The 12,939-nt window shown below is 36.7% G+C and overlaps 1 protein-coding gene across 2 annotated transcripts in view; it reads right to left on the bottom strand.

Annotated features, from left to right (window-relative positions):
- Nucleotides 1-423: 423 nt before the first annotated feature.
- The window catches only part of HNRNPLL (heterogeneous nuclear ribonucleoprotein L like), a 45,921-nt gene continuing 33,405 nt past the window's right edge, over nt 424-12,939 (bottom strand). For both annotated transcript variants that reach the window (XM_012808825.1, XM_003795676.2), the window contains 6 exons: nt 10,291-10,508; nt 6,696-6,817; nt 6,015-6,216; nt 5,330-5,387; nt 5,146-5,244; nt 424-1,476 (listed from right to left, as the gene is read on the bottom strand). In XM_012808825.1, coding sequence (XP_012664279.1) covers nt 1,421-1,476; nt 5,146-5,244; nt 5,330-5,387; nt 6,015-6,216; nt 6,696-6,817; nt 10,291-10,508 — 755 coding nt within the window. In that variant the 3' untranslated portion in view covers nt 424-1,420. The remainder of the gene's footprint in view (nt 1,477-5,145; nt 5,245-5,329; nt 5,388-6,014; nt 6,217-6,695; nt 6,818-10,290; nt 10,509-12,939) is intronic.

Raw genomic sequence — 12,939 nt, 5'->3', positions numbered from 1 at the left:
ATGAGTAATAACATATGTTTGGTTTCCATCTAAACTTTCTATTCAATAGCTCTTAAAATTTTTTTAACCTCCTGCCTCATTTCCAAAAGGGTTAAGGATTTTTTTACATTAAAATTCGAAACAAAGTCTTTACAAAAGTTCTAAATGAAACCTCCATTTGCAAATCTGTTTAAAAGTCTCAGGATCACAAAAGTGCTATTGCCAACTATGGACTTCACAGTTATTCTAAAATAGATAAATGACATATACTGTCCCTGCTTTGAAAGATGAAACCGAAATGGTCACATCAGTTTTCTATTATGAAGAAGTTGTGAATTTGTTAACAGTTGTGCTTAATTGTCTATTAATAACATGTTTTGTTTTTAAATTTTACTTGATATATATAAGGTGTTATTACTTTTAAAAGAAAAAAAAACAGACTTGGTGGGAGAAAGAATGTTTAATAAATGGTATTCAGACAAATAGCTATCTGTTTGGAATAAAAATAAAATCAGATCCTTAAATTTTGCACCATATAGAAAAATACATATATTACTGATGGATCCAAGAGTAAAAAATAAAAATGCAAATACTCAAAATTCTGCAATTTTAAGGGGTTCACAGACTTTCTAGAGCTCATCCATGGATCCCAGATTATTATCTATAAGAGGAACTGTTAACCATAACTTCTATTAAAATAAAATCTCAATGTCAAATACCAAATGTATTTTCAAGATTTAAGTCACATGCAACAAATGAAGATGAACACATTAACTCATCGTTTTAACTTTATAAAATCTCCAAACTGGAACTAGAAACAGAGGCATGTCAATACAAATGGACAATGACTTAAAAAAAAATACACCAATTTAAATAAGTTTGAGTGCATATTATACAAGTGTATCCATGTCTGTTAGCCTTCAGAAATATAAAATCAGCTAAATCTGTAGTACTTAAAATTCAACATGTGCAATGTTATTCTCAAACTTGATTAAAATAATAAATACAAGTTATGTTTAATAGGAGTAACCGCAACATACTCAAATATCTAAACATATAATAGGAATTCTATATTAAAATGCAATACTTTCACCTGCATTAATCTCATACACAATGGAAAAATACTTGTAGATAATTATCATTAAGAATGCAAATATATTTTTACTGTGGGAAAAAAATTATAGTAATAAGGTTAGAAATCATATATTTATATAATCTACAATGAAGCTGTAGATAGTCTACATAATGATATTCTATCTTAAAATGAAAATGATATTTAAGTTTACAACAAACTTACTCAAGGCAAAATATGTTTATTACAGAACAGGATCTTAAAGTAAGCAAGGCAACATTAGATCAACCATTTTAGATTATTTTTAATGAAGTATAGCTTTAAAATTGTAATAAAGATTAACATAAATTTTAACATGCTCTTCTCTTCTTATAAATGAGATGATGTAGAAAAGCAAAGCTTCAGTGTATAAGGATTGGAACCATCTGTAAAAATTAAAAAAACAAAGGTAATAGTTCACTTCATGAACTTTCAAGATCATTTTGAATTAGCAGAATAAATAATTAGAAGCAAAAAATAAAGGAGGAAAAAAATCTATGTAAAATAAGAGGAAATTATTATTTATTTTTGTTACGACAAGGTCTTGCTCTTTTGTCCAGGCTAGACGGAAGTGGCATCATCATAGCTCACTAGAACCTCAAATTCTTGGGGTCAAGTCATCTTGCCTCAGCTTCCCAAGCAGCTGGTGGTACAGGGGCACACCACCAAGCTCAGCTAAGTTTTGTAGTCTTTGTAGTGATAGTGTAGTGTAGTGATAGTGCTATGTTGCTCAGGCCCGTTTCCAACTCCTGGGTTTAAGTGATACTCCCACCTTGGTCTCCCAAAGTGCTAAGATGATAATAGGTATAAGCCACCAGGCCTAGCCAAAAGATTATTTTTATTCCTATTTACCAGAGGGTAAGCTCCATGAAGAAAGGGATTTTGCGGCTTGGCGCCTGTGGCTCAAGTGGCTAAGGCGCCAGCCACATACACCTAAGGTGGCAGGTTTGAATCCAGCCTGGGCCTGCCAAAACAATGACAGCTGCAACCAAAAAATAGCTGGGTGTTGTGGCAGGCGCCTGTGGTCCCAGCTAATTGGGAGGCTGAGGCAGGAGACTCACTTGAGCCCAGTAGTTAGACGTTGCTGTGAGCTGTGATGCCACAGCATTCTACCCAGGGGGATAGCTTGAGGTTCTGTCTCAAAAAAAAAATAAAATAAAAAATAAAAAAAAGAAAGAGATTTTGCTCATTGCTACATTTTTACTGTTCTAAAATGTTATTTAGCAAACAAAAGGCACTCAGTATTATTTCTAGTGAATTAATCCTTAAAGATACATACTGGCTCGGCACCTGTGGCTCAAGTGGCTAAGGCGCCAGCCACATACACCTAAGGTGGCGGGTTCGAATCCAGCCTGGGCCCACCGAAAACAACAATGACGGCTGCAACCAAAAAATAACCGGGCGTTGTGGTGGGCGCCTGTGGTCCCAGCTACGTGGGAGGCTGAGGCAGGAGACTCGCTTGAACCCAGGAGTTGGAGGTTGCTATAAGCTGTGATGCTACGACACTCTACCCAGGGGGATAGCTTGAGGCTCTGTCTCAAAAAAGAAAAAAAGATACATAGTATTAGAATTCCACATATGTCCATCACCAAAGCTCACTTTACAGAAAATATCATCAACATTAACTCCCTTTTATAAAAAAGTCAATGCAAACAGCTTGGGAAGTGGGACATAGCTGGAATGTACATGAACATATATATCATCCCAAAAGGTTCCAGGAAATCTAGTATTAATCTCTGATTATCAGTAGGGCTAATGAATTTCAGAACTTACTTAATTTCAGTAAATTCTGAAATTACTACAAAAAAAATTAAGCATAGTCACAAAAACATTTCTACTTTATAAATCTTTCTTTCCTTTAACTTTTCAGATCAAGCAGAAATAACTCTTTATCAGTTGCTTATATAAGAAATCAAAGCAAAGAAACAATCCCAGTATCTTTCTTTTTTTTGTAGAGACAGAGTTTCACTTTATTTCCCTCGGTAGAGTGCTATGACGTCACACAGCTCACAGCAATCTCCCACTCCTGGGCTTAGGCAATTCTCTTGCCTCAGCATCCCGAGAAATCACAATCCCAGTATCTTAATGTACCAGAATTTTAGTATTAAAGCTTCTTAAAAAAAATTTTCTATAGAGAAAATATGCATAAGCAATTAATTTGAGACACAGCAGGGGATAAAGAGATAATAACTGTCCCTCTCTCCAAGAATTTTATAATCCATACCTCATCCTGCTTCAATAATTGTAAACATCTGACATTCATCTACTCAGGCTCCACATGCAGTGCTTAGACCATTTAAAATGTTTAGAATATTTTAAAGCAAATTCCAGGTGTTATCCTACCCATAAATCCTTCACTGTGCATTTTTCTTTTTTCTTAACCACCATTCATCACCACACTCAATAAAATTAATAATTTTATTAATGTAAAAAACATGTAAAAAACAGGCCACTGGCAGGGGGTGCCTGTGGTTCAAAGGAGTAGGGGGGCCGGCCCCACCCAAAAAACAAAACAAACAAAAAAAACATATTACCAGAGGTGGTAGGGTTCAATCCCGGCCTGGTCCAAAAAACAAAAACAAAACAAAACAAAAAAACAGGCCATTGGCCATTATGGAGATAACAAACACAGAGAGTTACAATTACACATGACACAAATTAAAACAATAGAATACCATTTGGTAGCTATCTTTCTTTTTTTTTTTTTTTTTTTGGTGAGACAGAGTCTCACTTCATCACCCTTAGTAGAAAACAATGGTGTCACAGCTCACAGCAACCTCAAACTCTTGGGCTCAAGCAATCCTCTTGCCTCAGTCTCCCAGGTACCTGGAACCACAGGCACCCGCTACAACACCTGACTATTTTTAGAGACACAGTCTTGCTCTTGCTCAGATTGGTCTCAAACTTGAGCTCAAGCAATCCACCTACCTTGGCTCCCAGAGTGCTATTGTTATCTTACTCTTAAAAATTCAACATCTCAGTGTAAGTGGTAGGCAATGGGCATTTCCATGTCCTACACAGAGGTGATAAACTGGTACAACCTTTCTAAAGGGCTATCTACTGACATTTTATCAAAACAAACCCCTTTATGCCCTCCATTGCTGGCAAATTTTGCCTACAAATACACACTACACAGTGCAACTTTAAGGATACTTAATGCAATAATATAAAAAACAAAGAAACAACCAGAATGACCATCAGTGGGAGATGGGTAAGATAAACTGCATGGAACATCTCTACTATGAAAAGCTACCATGAAAATGCCTTAAAATTTAGTAAAGTGCTTTAGAGATCCAAGACTCATTAAGTGAAAACAGCAAGGCATCGAATAGTATGTGTAGAGAAACCATTTGGTATAAGTTTTAAAATGTATATATACACAGTAGGGAGGAGAAAAGGATGAAACAAAAAAGGCTGGATGTTGTAGAAAGCTTTAACTTTTTATTTTTGTACTTTATGTACTGCCTGAGTTTTCTAACCCAATATATGTATTGCTTTCCTCTAAAATGGCCAATAAAGATTGTGGAAGCCAGCCTTCAAGGAGGCCTCAGCAATCCTTACCTTCTGTTCACACCCATGTATAGTCCCCTCCTACAATGTACCATGGTTGGTCTGTGTGACCAAAAGAACACAATATAAATGATGTTAAGTCACTTCCAATATTGGGTTATAAAAAACATTGTCAGACCAGGCACATGGCTCACACCTGTAATCCTAGCACCTGGGAGGCCGAGATGGGTGGATTGCCTGAGCTCACAGGTTTGAGACCAGCCTGAACAACAGCAAGAGCAAGTCTGTAAAAATAGCCAGGCATTGTGGCAGGCACCTGTAGTCCCAGCTACTTGGGAGGCTGAGGCAAGACAATCACTTGAGCCCAAGAGTTTGAGGTTGCTGTGAGCTGTGATGCCACAGCACTCTACCCAGGGCAACAGCTTGAGACTCTGTCTAAAATAAAATAAAATAAAATACTCTAGTGTTATCTTAAAATAATCATCAATGTTTCTGAAGGTAACTCCCACTGAATGATTTGAACAAACATAAGGTATGTTTCTTACTTGGAACTCTTATCTGGTAGTGATTAAGTGCTGTCAGGGCTTCTACTGCATCAGTTTTGCATTCCCATTCTAATAGACCAGAAAGTGTTTTGGCAGAAGCTAAAACAAAGAAACACAAACCCAGTTGCTATTTGCTTGTCATCAATTTAACCAGAACACTTTAAAAGAGGGACTGTTCACTTACGTTTTGCATCAAACACTTTATATTTGATGAATGTAAGGACTTCATGGTCATTACACAACTGCCAAGGAAAAGTGAAAACTTCATTAAAAATATGGCCAAATAAAATTCCCACTTTTTTTGTAGACAGTAAGCTTTATGCCAGCATTTAAGTTTTGAGTGTGGCATGAATTAATTAATTCAGGCTAATATCGCTATGGAAATAAAAAAAACAAACATAGTAAAATTCTATGAACTATCTACATAACTTTGTGCTATACAATAAAACCACAGATTTGTTAACTAAACATATATTCTCAGAATTGACCAGGGAGCAGGGTTCCAGAAAAATCACTTCTTTTATGAAGCATTTCTTAAAGTTCTTAGTCAGCATTTCCCACATTAGGGAAAAAAGCAGGGTTACATAAAATTTTGTTACAGGTGAGATTTAAGGGCATGGTAAAGTAACTTTCTGTATGCAAGAGTAAGGATATCCCATTCTAATTCCAACTCTCTAAAGGAATGAGCCACAAACCAATGAAAACCAATGAAGAATGAAGGCTAGAAAAGTACAAAGTACCAAATAAATAACAAAATACTAAAAACATCAAAAGCAGAAAACGGAGTAAGAGGACTTCAAACTGAGGCTAAAATATATTTAAAATAAGAACTAATAACATTCTCTACACATTTGTATTTCAGTGTCTACCTTTGTGAAAGTCTCTTCTGTGACACACAATGGAACATTATAATAATGCAGCACACATGATGGTGGCTGGATTATATTCTTAGATGCTTGGCCAGCACTTGTAAAGCGATTATTTTTGCTCATTGCAAAATCTTTGTAGCTACTTGTACCATCCTCCAGCTCAAAAATTTGACTTGGAACAACTGAATGCTGTTTAGAAACACTGAAGATTGGAAAGGAAAACATATAGAACACATCTTGTTAGATAAAAGGCAACAAATAGTCTCAAAAATGCTAACATACTTTGCTTGCATAGATCTTCACAAAAAAAGGCATATGTAATTGTTTTAAATACAGGATTTAGTTTGGATTATAATCAATCACTCCTACAGTTTATGCATCAATTAGAAAATCTACTGAATATATTCTCATATTGGAAAACTTTAACTTAAAAACGTGCCTAATTTAACATGTTTTATGATCATAAAATTAAAAACCAGGTATAGCTAATCAAAATCTGAATTATATGACCCTACAACTTGTCTGAAATGACGATACTATAAGCTGCTAGCTTCATTAGACAAGTTCATTTCATTAAACTAGTTCATTCAGAACATTAAAATATTCTGAAGTTGAATTAATGTCTCTAATAAAAAGTACAATTTTTAAATATTTTTAAAATTTATCACTTAAGATAATTACCAAACATTAAGCCTTTTCCCAAATAATTTGACATTATTAAGGTGTGTGACAGCTCTTTCTACTGCATACTCATCACCCATTTCTACCAGTGCTGTACCAGGAATGGTCTTCATAAATTTTACCTGCAAATGAAAAAATTCCAAAGAGGTGACCATTTAATTCCCTTTTATAGTAATAGAATTTGTAAAAGACAATATGATCTAAGTCAAATGCAGAAGATTACCCAGAATCTTAACTATATTCTGCCATGTTATGCCTTAACTCTTACCGAAATTCAGTAAAATTAAAAAGGAAGCCTATAATCCCTATAATCCTATTGAATAGTATGCTGAAGAATAGCATAGCCTTTTCCTGGCAGTGTTATTTATTAACTGCGTGATTTGGGAGGCAATTTACTTAACTTCTCCCTATAAAATGCAGAAGTTAACACCTGGTGGGACTCATTAAATATTTATTCATTCAACAAATATTTATTAATTGTCTTATATATTTTGATAAACACTAAGCTAGATATTGGGGATTTAATGGTGAACATAATAGACACTATATTCTTTTTTGTTTGCTATCCCCCTGGGTAGAGTGCCATGGCATCATAGCTCACAGCAACCTCCAACTCCTGGGCTCAAGCAAGTCTCCTGTCTCAGCCTCCCAAGTAGCTGGGACCACAGGCACCCACCACAACGCCCAGCTATTTTTTTTGGTTGCAGCCGTCATTGTTGTTTTTGGTGGGCCCGGGCTTGGATTCGAACCCGCCACCTTAGGTGTATGTGACTGGCGCCTTAGCCACTTGAGCCACAGGCACCGAGCCAGACACTATATTCTTGAGCCTTATACATAGTATGTAGTCTAGTAGGCAGATCAGAAATTTAGAAATAAACAATAATTATTACATAAACTATGCAGAGTTGTGTTAAGGCAATAAACAAGATGCTACATAAGAAATAATACAGGGCACCAGGGCTTACACCTATAATCCCAGCACTTTGGGAGGCCAACACAGAAGGATCACTTGAGGCCAGGAGTTTGAGACCAACCTAGGCAATAAAATGAGACTCCATCTCCACAAAAAAACAAAAACAAGAAATAATACAAAATGGCCATGAGATAGCATGGTTAATACAAAGACTTGTGTAACATAAGGGAAGTTTTAAAAAGTACATTAATACTTCCCAAGTTTTCATGACATGCTAGGCAGAGACCATACTTATCCTCTCACACTATTCCAATTTTAGTGGATATAATGATGAAAGGGTAGATGGGAAAGTCTTTAAGTAGCTATTTAGAGTACTTCCTCCTTATTTGCAAAGGATACATCCAAGTCCCTACTGGATGCCTGAAACTAAAGATAGTAACAAACTATGTATGTACTATTTGTCCCTATCACAAAGTTTAATTTATTAATTAGGCACAGTGAGAAATTAACAACTCAATCATAGAAGGATTTTTTTAGCTTTCTTTGAAATCACTTTTCTTATGGGCAAAATTCCTCTCCTTTGATTTAGTCCAATACCAATCTACAAATCTAACAATGACTAAATATTAACGTTAAAATGTATTAGTTCTTGTATTGGTAAATATCTAAAAGAAAGTCAGGAAAAATTAACTATTCACTGGGTGGCGCCCATAGCTCAGTGGGTAGGGCACCGGCCACATACCACCAAGGCTAGAGGGTTTGAGCCCGGGCCAGCTAAAACAATGACAGCTGCAACAACAACAAAAATAGCCAGGCATTGGGGCAGGTGCCAGTAGTCCCAGCTACTTGGGAGGCTGAGGCAAGAGAATCGCTTGAGCCCAAGAGTTTGAAGTTGCTGTGAGCTATGACACCAAGGCACTCTACCAGGGCAACAGCTCGAGACTCTGTCTCAAAAAAAAAAAAAAAAAATTACTATACATAAATCTTTAAAGGATTCTGAAGGTTTAAATTTAATGTATCACAACATACTTAAAATGTTTAAAAATTTTTAAAGAGATGTGGAGTGAAAGATGGTAGAAACAGTGAAATAACATACAAAAATGTAAGTTGTATTATAAAAAATGATCTGGGTTTCTAAATCATATGAGACAACTAATTCAAAGCACAAAGACAAAGATTGTACCAAAGATGTTGATTAAACTGCCTGGTTCTGATTGCCTGTAAATCAGAAAAGTGAAACTCTGTAAAGAAACTTAAGGCTTGGTGCCTGTGGCTCAAGTGGCTACACCTAAGGTGGCGGGTTTGAATCCAGCCCGGGCCCGCCAAACAACGACGGCTGCAACCAAAAAATAGCCAGGTGTTGTGGTGATCACCTGTGGTCCCAGGAGACTCGCTTGAGCCCAGGAGTATCACGGCTCACAGCAACCTCATACTCTTGGGTTTAAGCGATTCTCTTGCATCAGCCTCCCAAGCAGCTGGGACTAAAGGTGCCTGCCCACAATGCCCAGCTATTTTTTTTGTTGTTGTTGTTGTAGTTGTCATTGTTGTTTGGCAGGCCTGGGCTGGGTTCAAACCTGCCAGCCCCCATGCATGTGGTTGGTGCCCTAGCCACTAAGTTATAGGCACCGAGTCAAATTTTTTATTTTTTGTAAAGATGGGGTCTTGCTCTTGCTCAGAGGCTGTTCTTGAACTCCTGACCTTAAGTGATCCTCCTGCCTCAGCCTACCAGAGTGCCAGGATTATAGGCATGAGCCACTGTGCCTGGCCTATACTTTCTTATTGTTGTGAAAAGAACACGAAAATCACTTAAAACAACTGGGAAAAATAACATACTATAGTATTGAAACTCAAATTAGCAAATGTTATCAAATAGTTGGTAACTTGAGACTACCATTCATTTCCCTAAGTAAATTTTTATGATTCTTCAAAAATCAGTTTAGCATCTTTTTGTGTCAGGCACTATATTGTAGGCACTTGTTAAGAAAGATATCAAGGAATATAATGTCACATATTCAGGAAAACCACACTTATGTGGTAAAAAATATAGTTATCATTTTTAAAGACTCAAAACACATATATTTTAAATGTTCTACTATTTTTTAGTGTAAATCTCTATGCCAAAAGTCTGGGACATGTTCTACAAAACTAGATCAGTTTCAAATATTGATTGTGCTGAAAGCATATTGTTCCTCGGAAGATACCAGAACCGTGGCATTTAGGAGATAGGTGTATAAACCCTAGAACTCTCCTAAATTTCACTGCTGACAAAGCTCTGTTTACATATACCTACCTCTATGAAAGCAACTGCTCTTTCAAAGTTTATAGTTCATTCTGTTAAATACTAGAATTTCTTCAAGTGATCACCACAAAACAGGTTTTATGCCTACAATACTCTAATAATTGATTAAACTATTGCTTTATATTTCTTTTTATATTAGTTACTTTAAAAATAATCTCAGTACCAACAAACTATACTTATTACTTGCCAACAAAAACAATTTCTTGATTTCTCATAGAACGGATTTTACCTTATATGGGTGACTACTGAAAGACCCTGGATGCTCCTGATACAAGTAGAAGATAACTTACATATTTGTAGCCTTTTCAGAATTACTACCAGATAGGCCAGCAAAAGAAACTAATATAATAATAAAAAAGAAACTAATATAAAAGGACACTTACCTTTTCAATGTTCCCATATAAGCAGAATAGGTTGAAGACTCTTGAACAATTCATTTTGAGTTGATGTAATCCACTAACCATTACAACTGAACCAGAGGGATTTCCTCCATGCATGTAAGAGGAAGAAGCCTGCGGTAATGGATAAGCAACAAGCTCAGGTGTGTCTCGAGAGCCCATTCTGTAACGACTCGGTAAAGGCAATAATGGACCATGGGATCCTATAAAAATGATCAAAATAAATAAATAAAACATATAATTCTGTTATAAATACACCAGTAGATATACTTTACATAAAAAACAAACTCAATATTAGCTAGTTTGATGTCCAAAGAAAACTCAAAGGTATGAATATTTAAACATAACCTGTGGGAAAGTAATAAAATCTGTATTTATTTGTACCAAGTATATTGACTTGTATCTGCATACTCAAGGCCATAAGTTTGTATTTTTAAAAAACAGTAGTTTAACAAAAAAGTATATAAAAATTAGGCTATAGCAGGAGGGCAGAGCAAACAATGTAAAACTTTGGACCACTGTGTGTAAATTTAAAAAATAAAACCTCTGCCCAGGTCTTTTGGAGGAGTAATAAATTAAAATATACAGAAAAATTTAGGAAGCTGTCTCTACACAAATACAACAAAAAGACTATCTTTAGTTCCACTGAGAGGTCCCCTTAAATATATTTAACTATAATATACTTTCAGGTTGGTATTTAATTTAGTTCTATTTAGTTAAGACCCTAGGTTTAGTTAATACTTCTAAATATAGATGTCTTACTAGTCTACAATCTCCATTTTTGAAACAGTATCAAGAATCTAGAAAGGGCCAGGTGTGGTAGCTCACATCCATAATCCTAGCACCCCAAGACAGGGGAGGAGAAAAGATCCCTTAAGCTCAGGAGTCTGAGACCAACCTAAGCAGGAGGAGAGGGGAGGGGAAGGGAGGGGAGGGGAGGAGAAGAAAGAAGGGAAGGGGGGGAGGGGAGGGGAGGAGAAGGAAGGAAAAAAAAGAAAAATCAGCCAAGCACTGTGGCAGGCACCTGCAGTCCCAGCTACTTGGGAAGCTGAGACAGGAGGATCCTTTGAATCTAGGATTCTATGAATCTAGAATGCTAGAATGCTATGTGCTAGGCTGACACCATGACATGCTAACCTAGACAACAGAAACTGTCCCCCTCCACAAAAAAAAGAAGAACCCAGAAGGAAATAATGCCTGAGCCAGTATCTAAAACTGCTGTAAGGAAACACACACATAAATTTACATCTCTTACATTGAGATTTCCTTATTAAGAATCAACTTGCTAACTGTACTGTAGTTTTAAATAACTTGATCTGATTTTTCCATCCACAACAGATTAGAAGTAGTAAAAAAAAAAATAAAGCTCAAGTGAGGAGAAACTGATACTAAAAGCAGGCACAGGACACATTTTACAGCAACATGAAGAGAGGCAGAAGTCAGATAGGGCAGCAACTATGATGGAAATACACAGCCTAGAAACCAACCCTGCCCCTCTCAGCTGTTCCTAAGTCAGTGATTACAAAAGACTGAAGTGCATGCAAAGATCCTGCTGTTGTGCAAACATCCAACATACACACTCAGGTCCTTTCCTCATTTCTCAAGAAAAAGTAATTGTGGTTTTGGACCAGGAATTTTAAGTCATTATAACTAGGCTCAAACACATCTTTATTAATCAAAATAGGAACCATTACAATCAACACATTGTTGCCAATGAGAATTAAGTTTGTTAAATTGTCAGTTACCCCTAAATTGACCTATGGGTTTAATGTAATCAAGATCCCAGAAAGTTTTTAGGTAGAAATTTATAAGCTCATTGTAAAAATTCATATTAGGCTTGGCACCTGTAGCCCCAGCCACATACACCACAACTGGCAGGTTCGAATCCAGCCCGGGCCTGCCAAACAACAACAGCTACAACCAAAAAATGGCTAGGTGTTGTGGTGGGTGCCTGTAGTCCCAGCTACTTAGGAGGCTGAGGCAAGAGAATCACTTGAGCCCAGGAGTTGGAGGTTGCTGTGAGCTGTGATGCCAAAGCACTCTACCCAGGGCTATAGCTTGAGACTCTGTCTCAAGAAAAAAAAAATTCACATGAAAAATAAAGGACCTAGAATAGCCAAAATAACTGAAAAAGAACAAAGTTGGAGTAGCTCTTGGTCGGGTTAGGCTGCTATAACAAAATACCATAAAGTGAGTAGTTTGTAAACAGCAGAAATGTATTTGTTTTGTTTTGTTTGTTTGTTTCTTTCTTTTTTTGAGACAGAGTTTCAAGCTGTCATCCTGGGTAGAATGCAGTGGCGTCACAGCTCACAGCAACCTTAAACTGTTGGGCTTAAGCGATTCTCTTGCCTCATCCTCCCAGGTAGCTGAGACTACAAGCACCTGATTCAATGCCCGGCTATTTTTGTTGTGGTTGCAGTTGTCATTATTGTTTTAGTTGGCCCAGGCCCGGTTTGAACCTGTGATCCTCGGTGCATGTGGCCGGCGCCTTACCCACTGAGCTACAAAATATATTCTTATAGTCTGAAGGGTGGAAAGTCCAAGATTAAGGCATTAGCAAATTCCATGTCTGGTGACGACCCATTTCCTCATAGATGCCTGTCTTCTCATTACAAGCTTACATACTAGAAGGGG

Source organism: Otolemur garnettii, unplaced genomic scaffold (assembly GCF_000181295.1).
Source record: "Otolemur garnettii isolate 467f Iridium unplaced genomic scaffold, OtoGar3 scaffold00095, whole genome shotgun sequence".
Lineage (NCBI taxonomy): Eukaryota > Metazoa > Chordata > Mammalia > Primates > Galagidae > Otolemur > Otolemur garnettii.
Note: the sequence above shows the minus strand (reverse complement) of the source record. Positions and strands in the feature narration are given on the sequence as shown.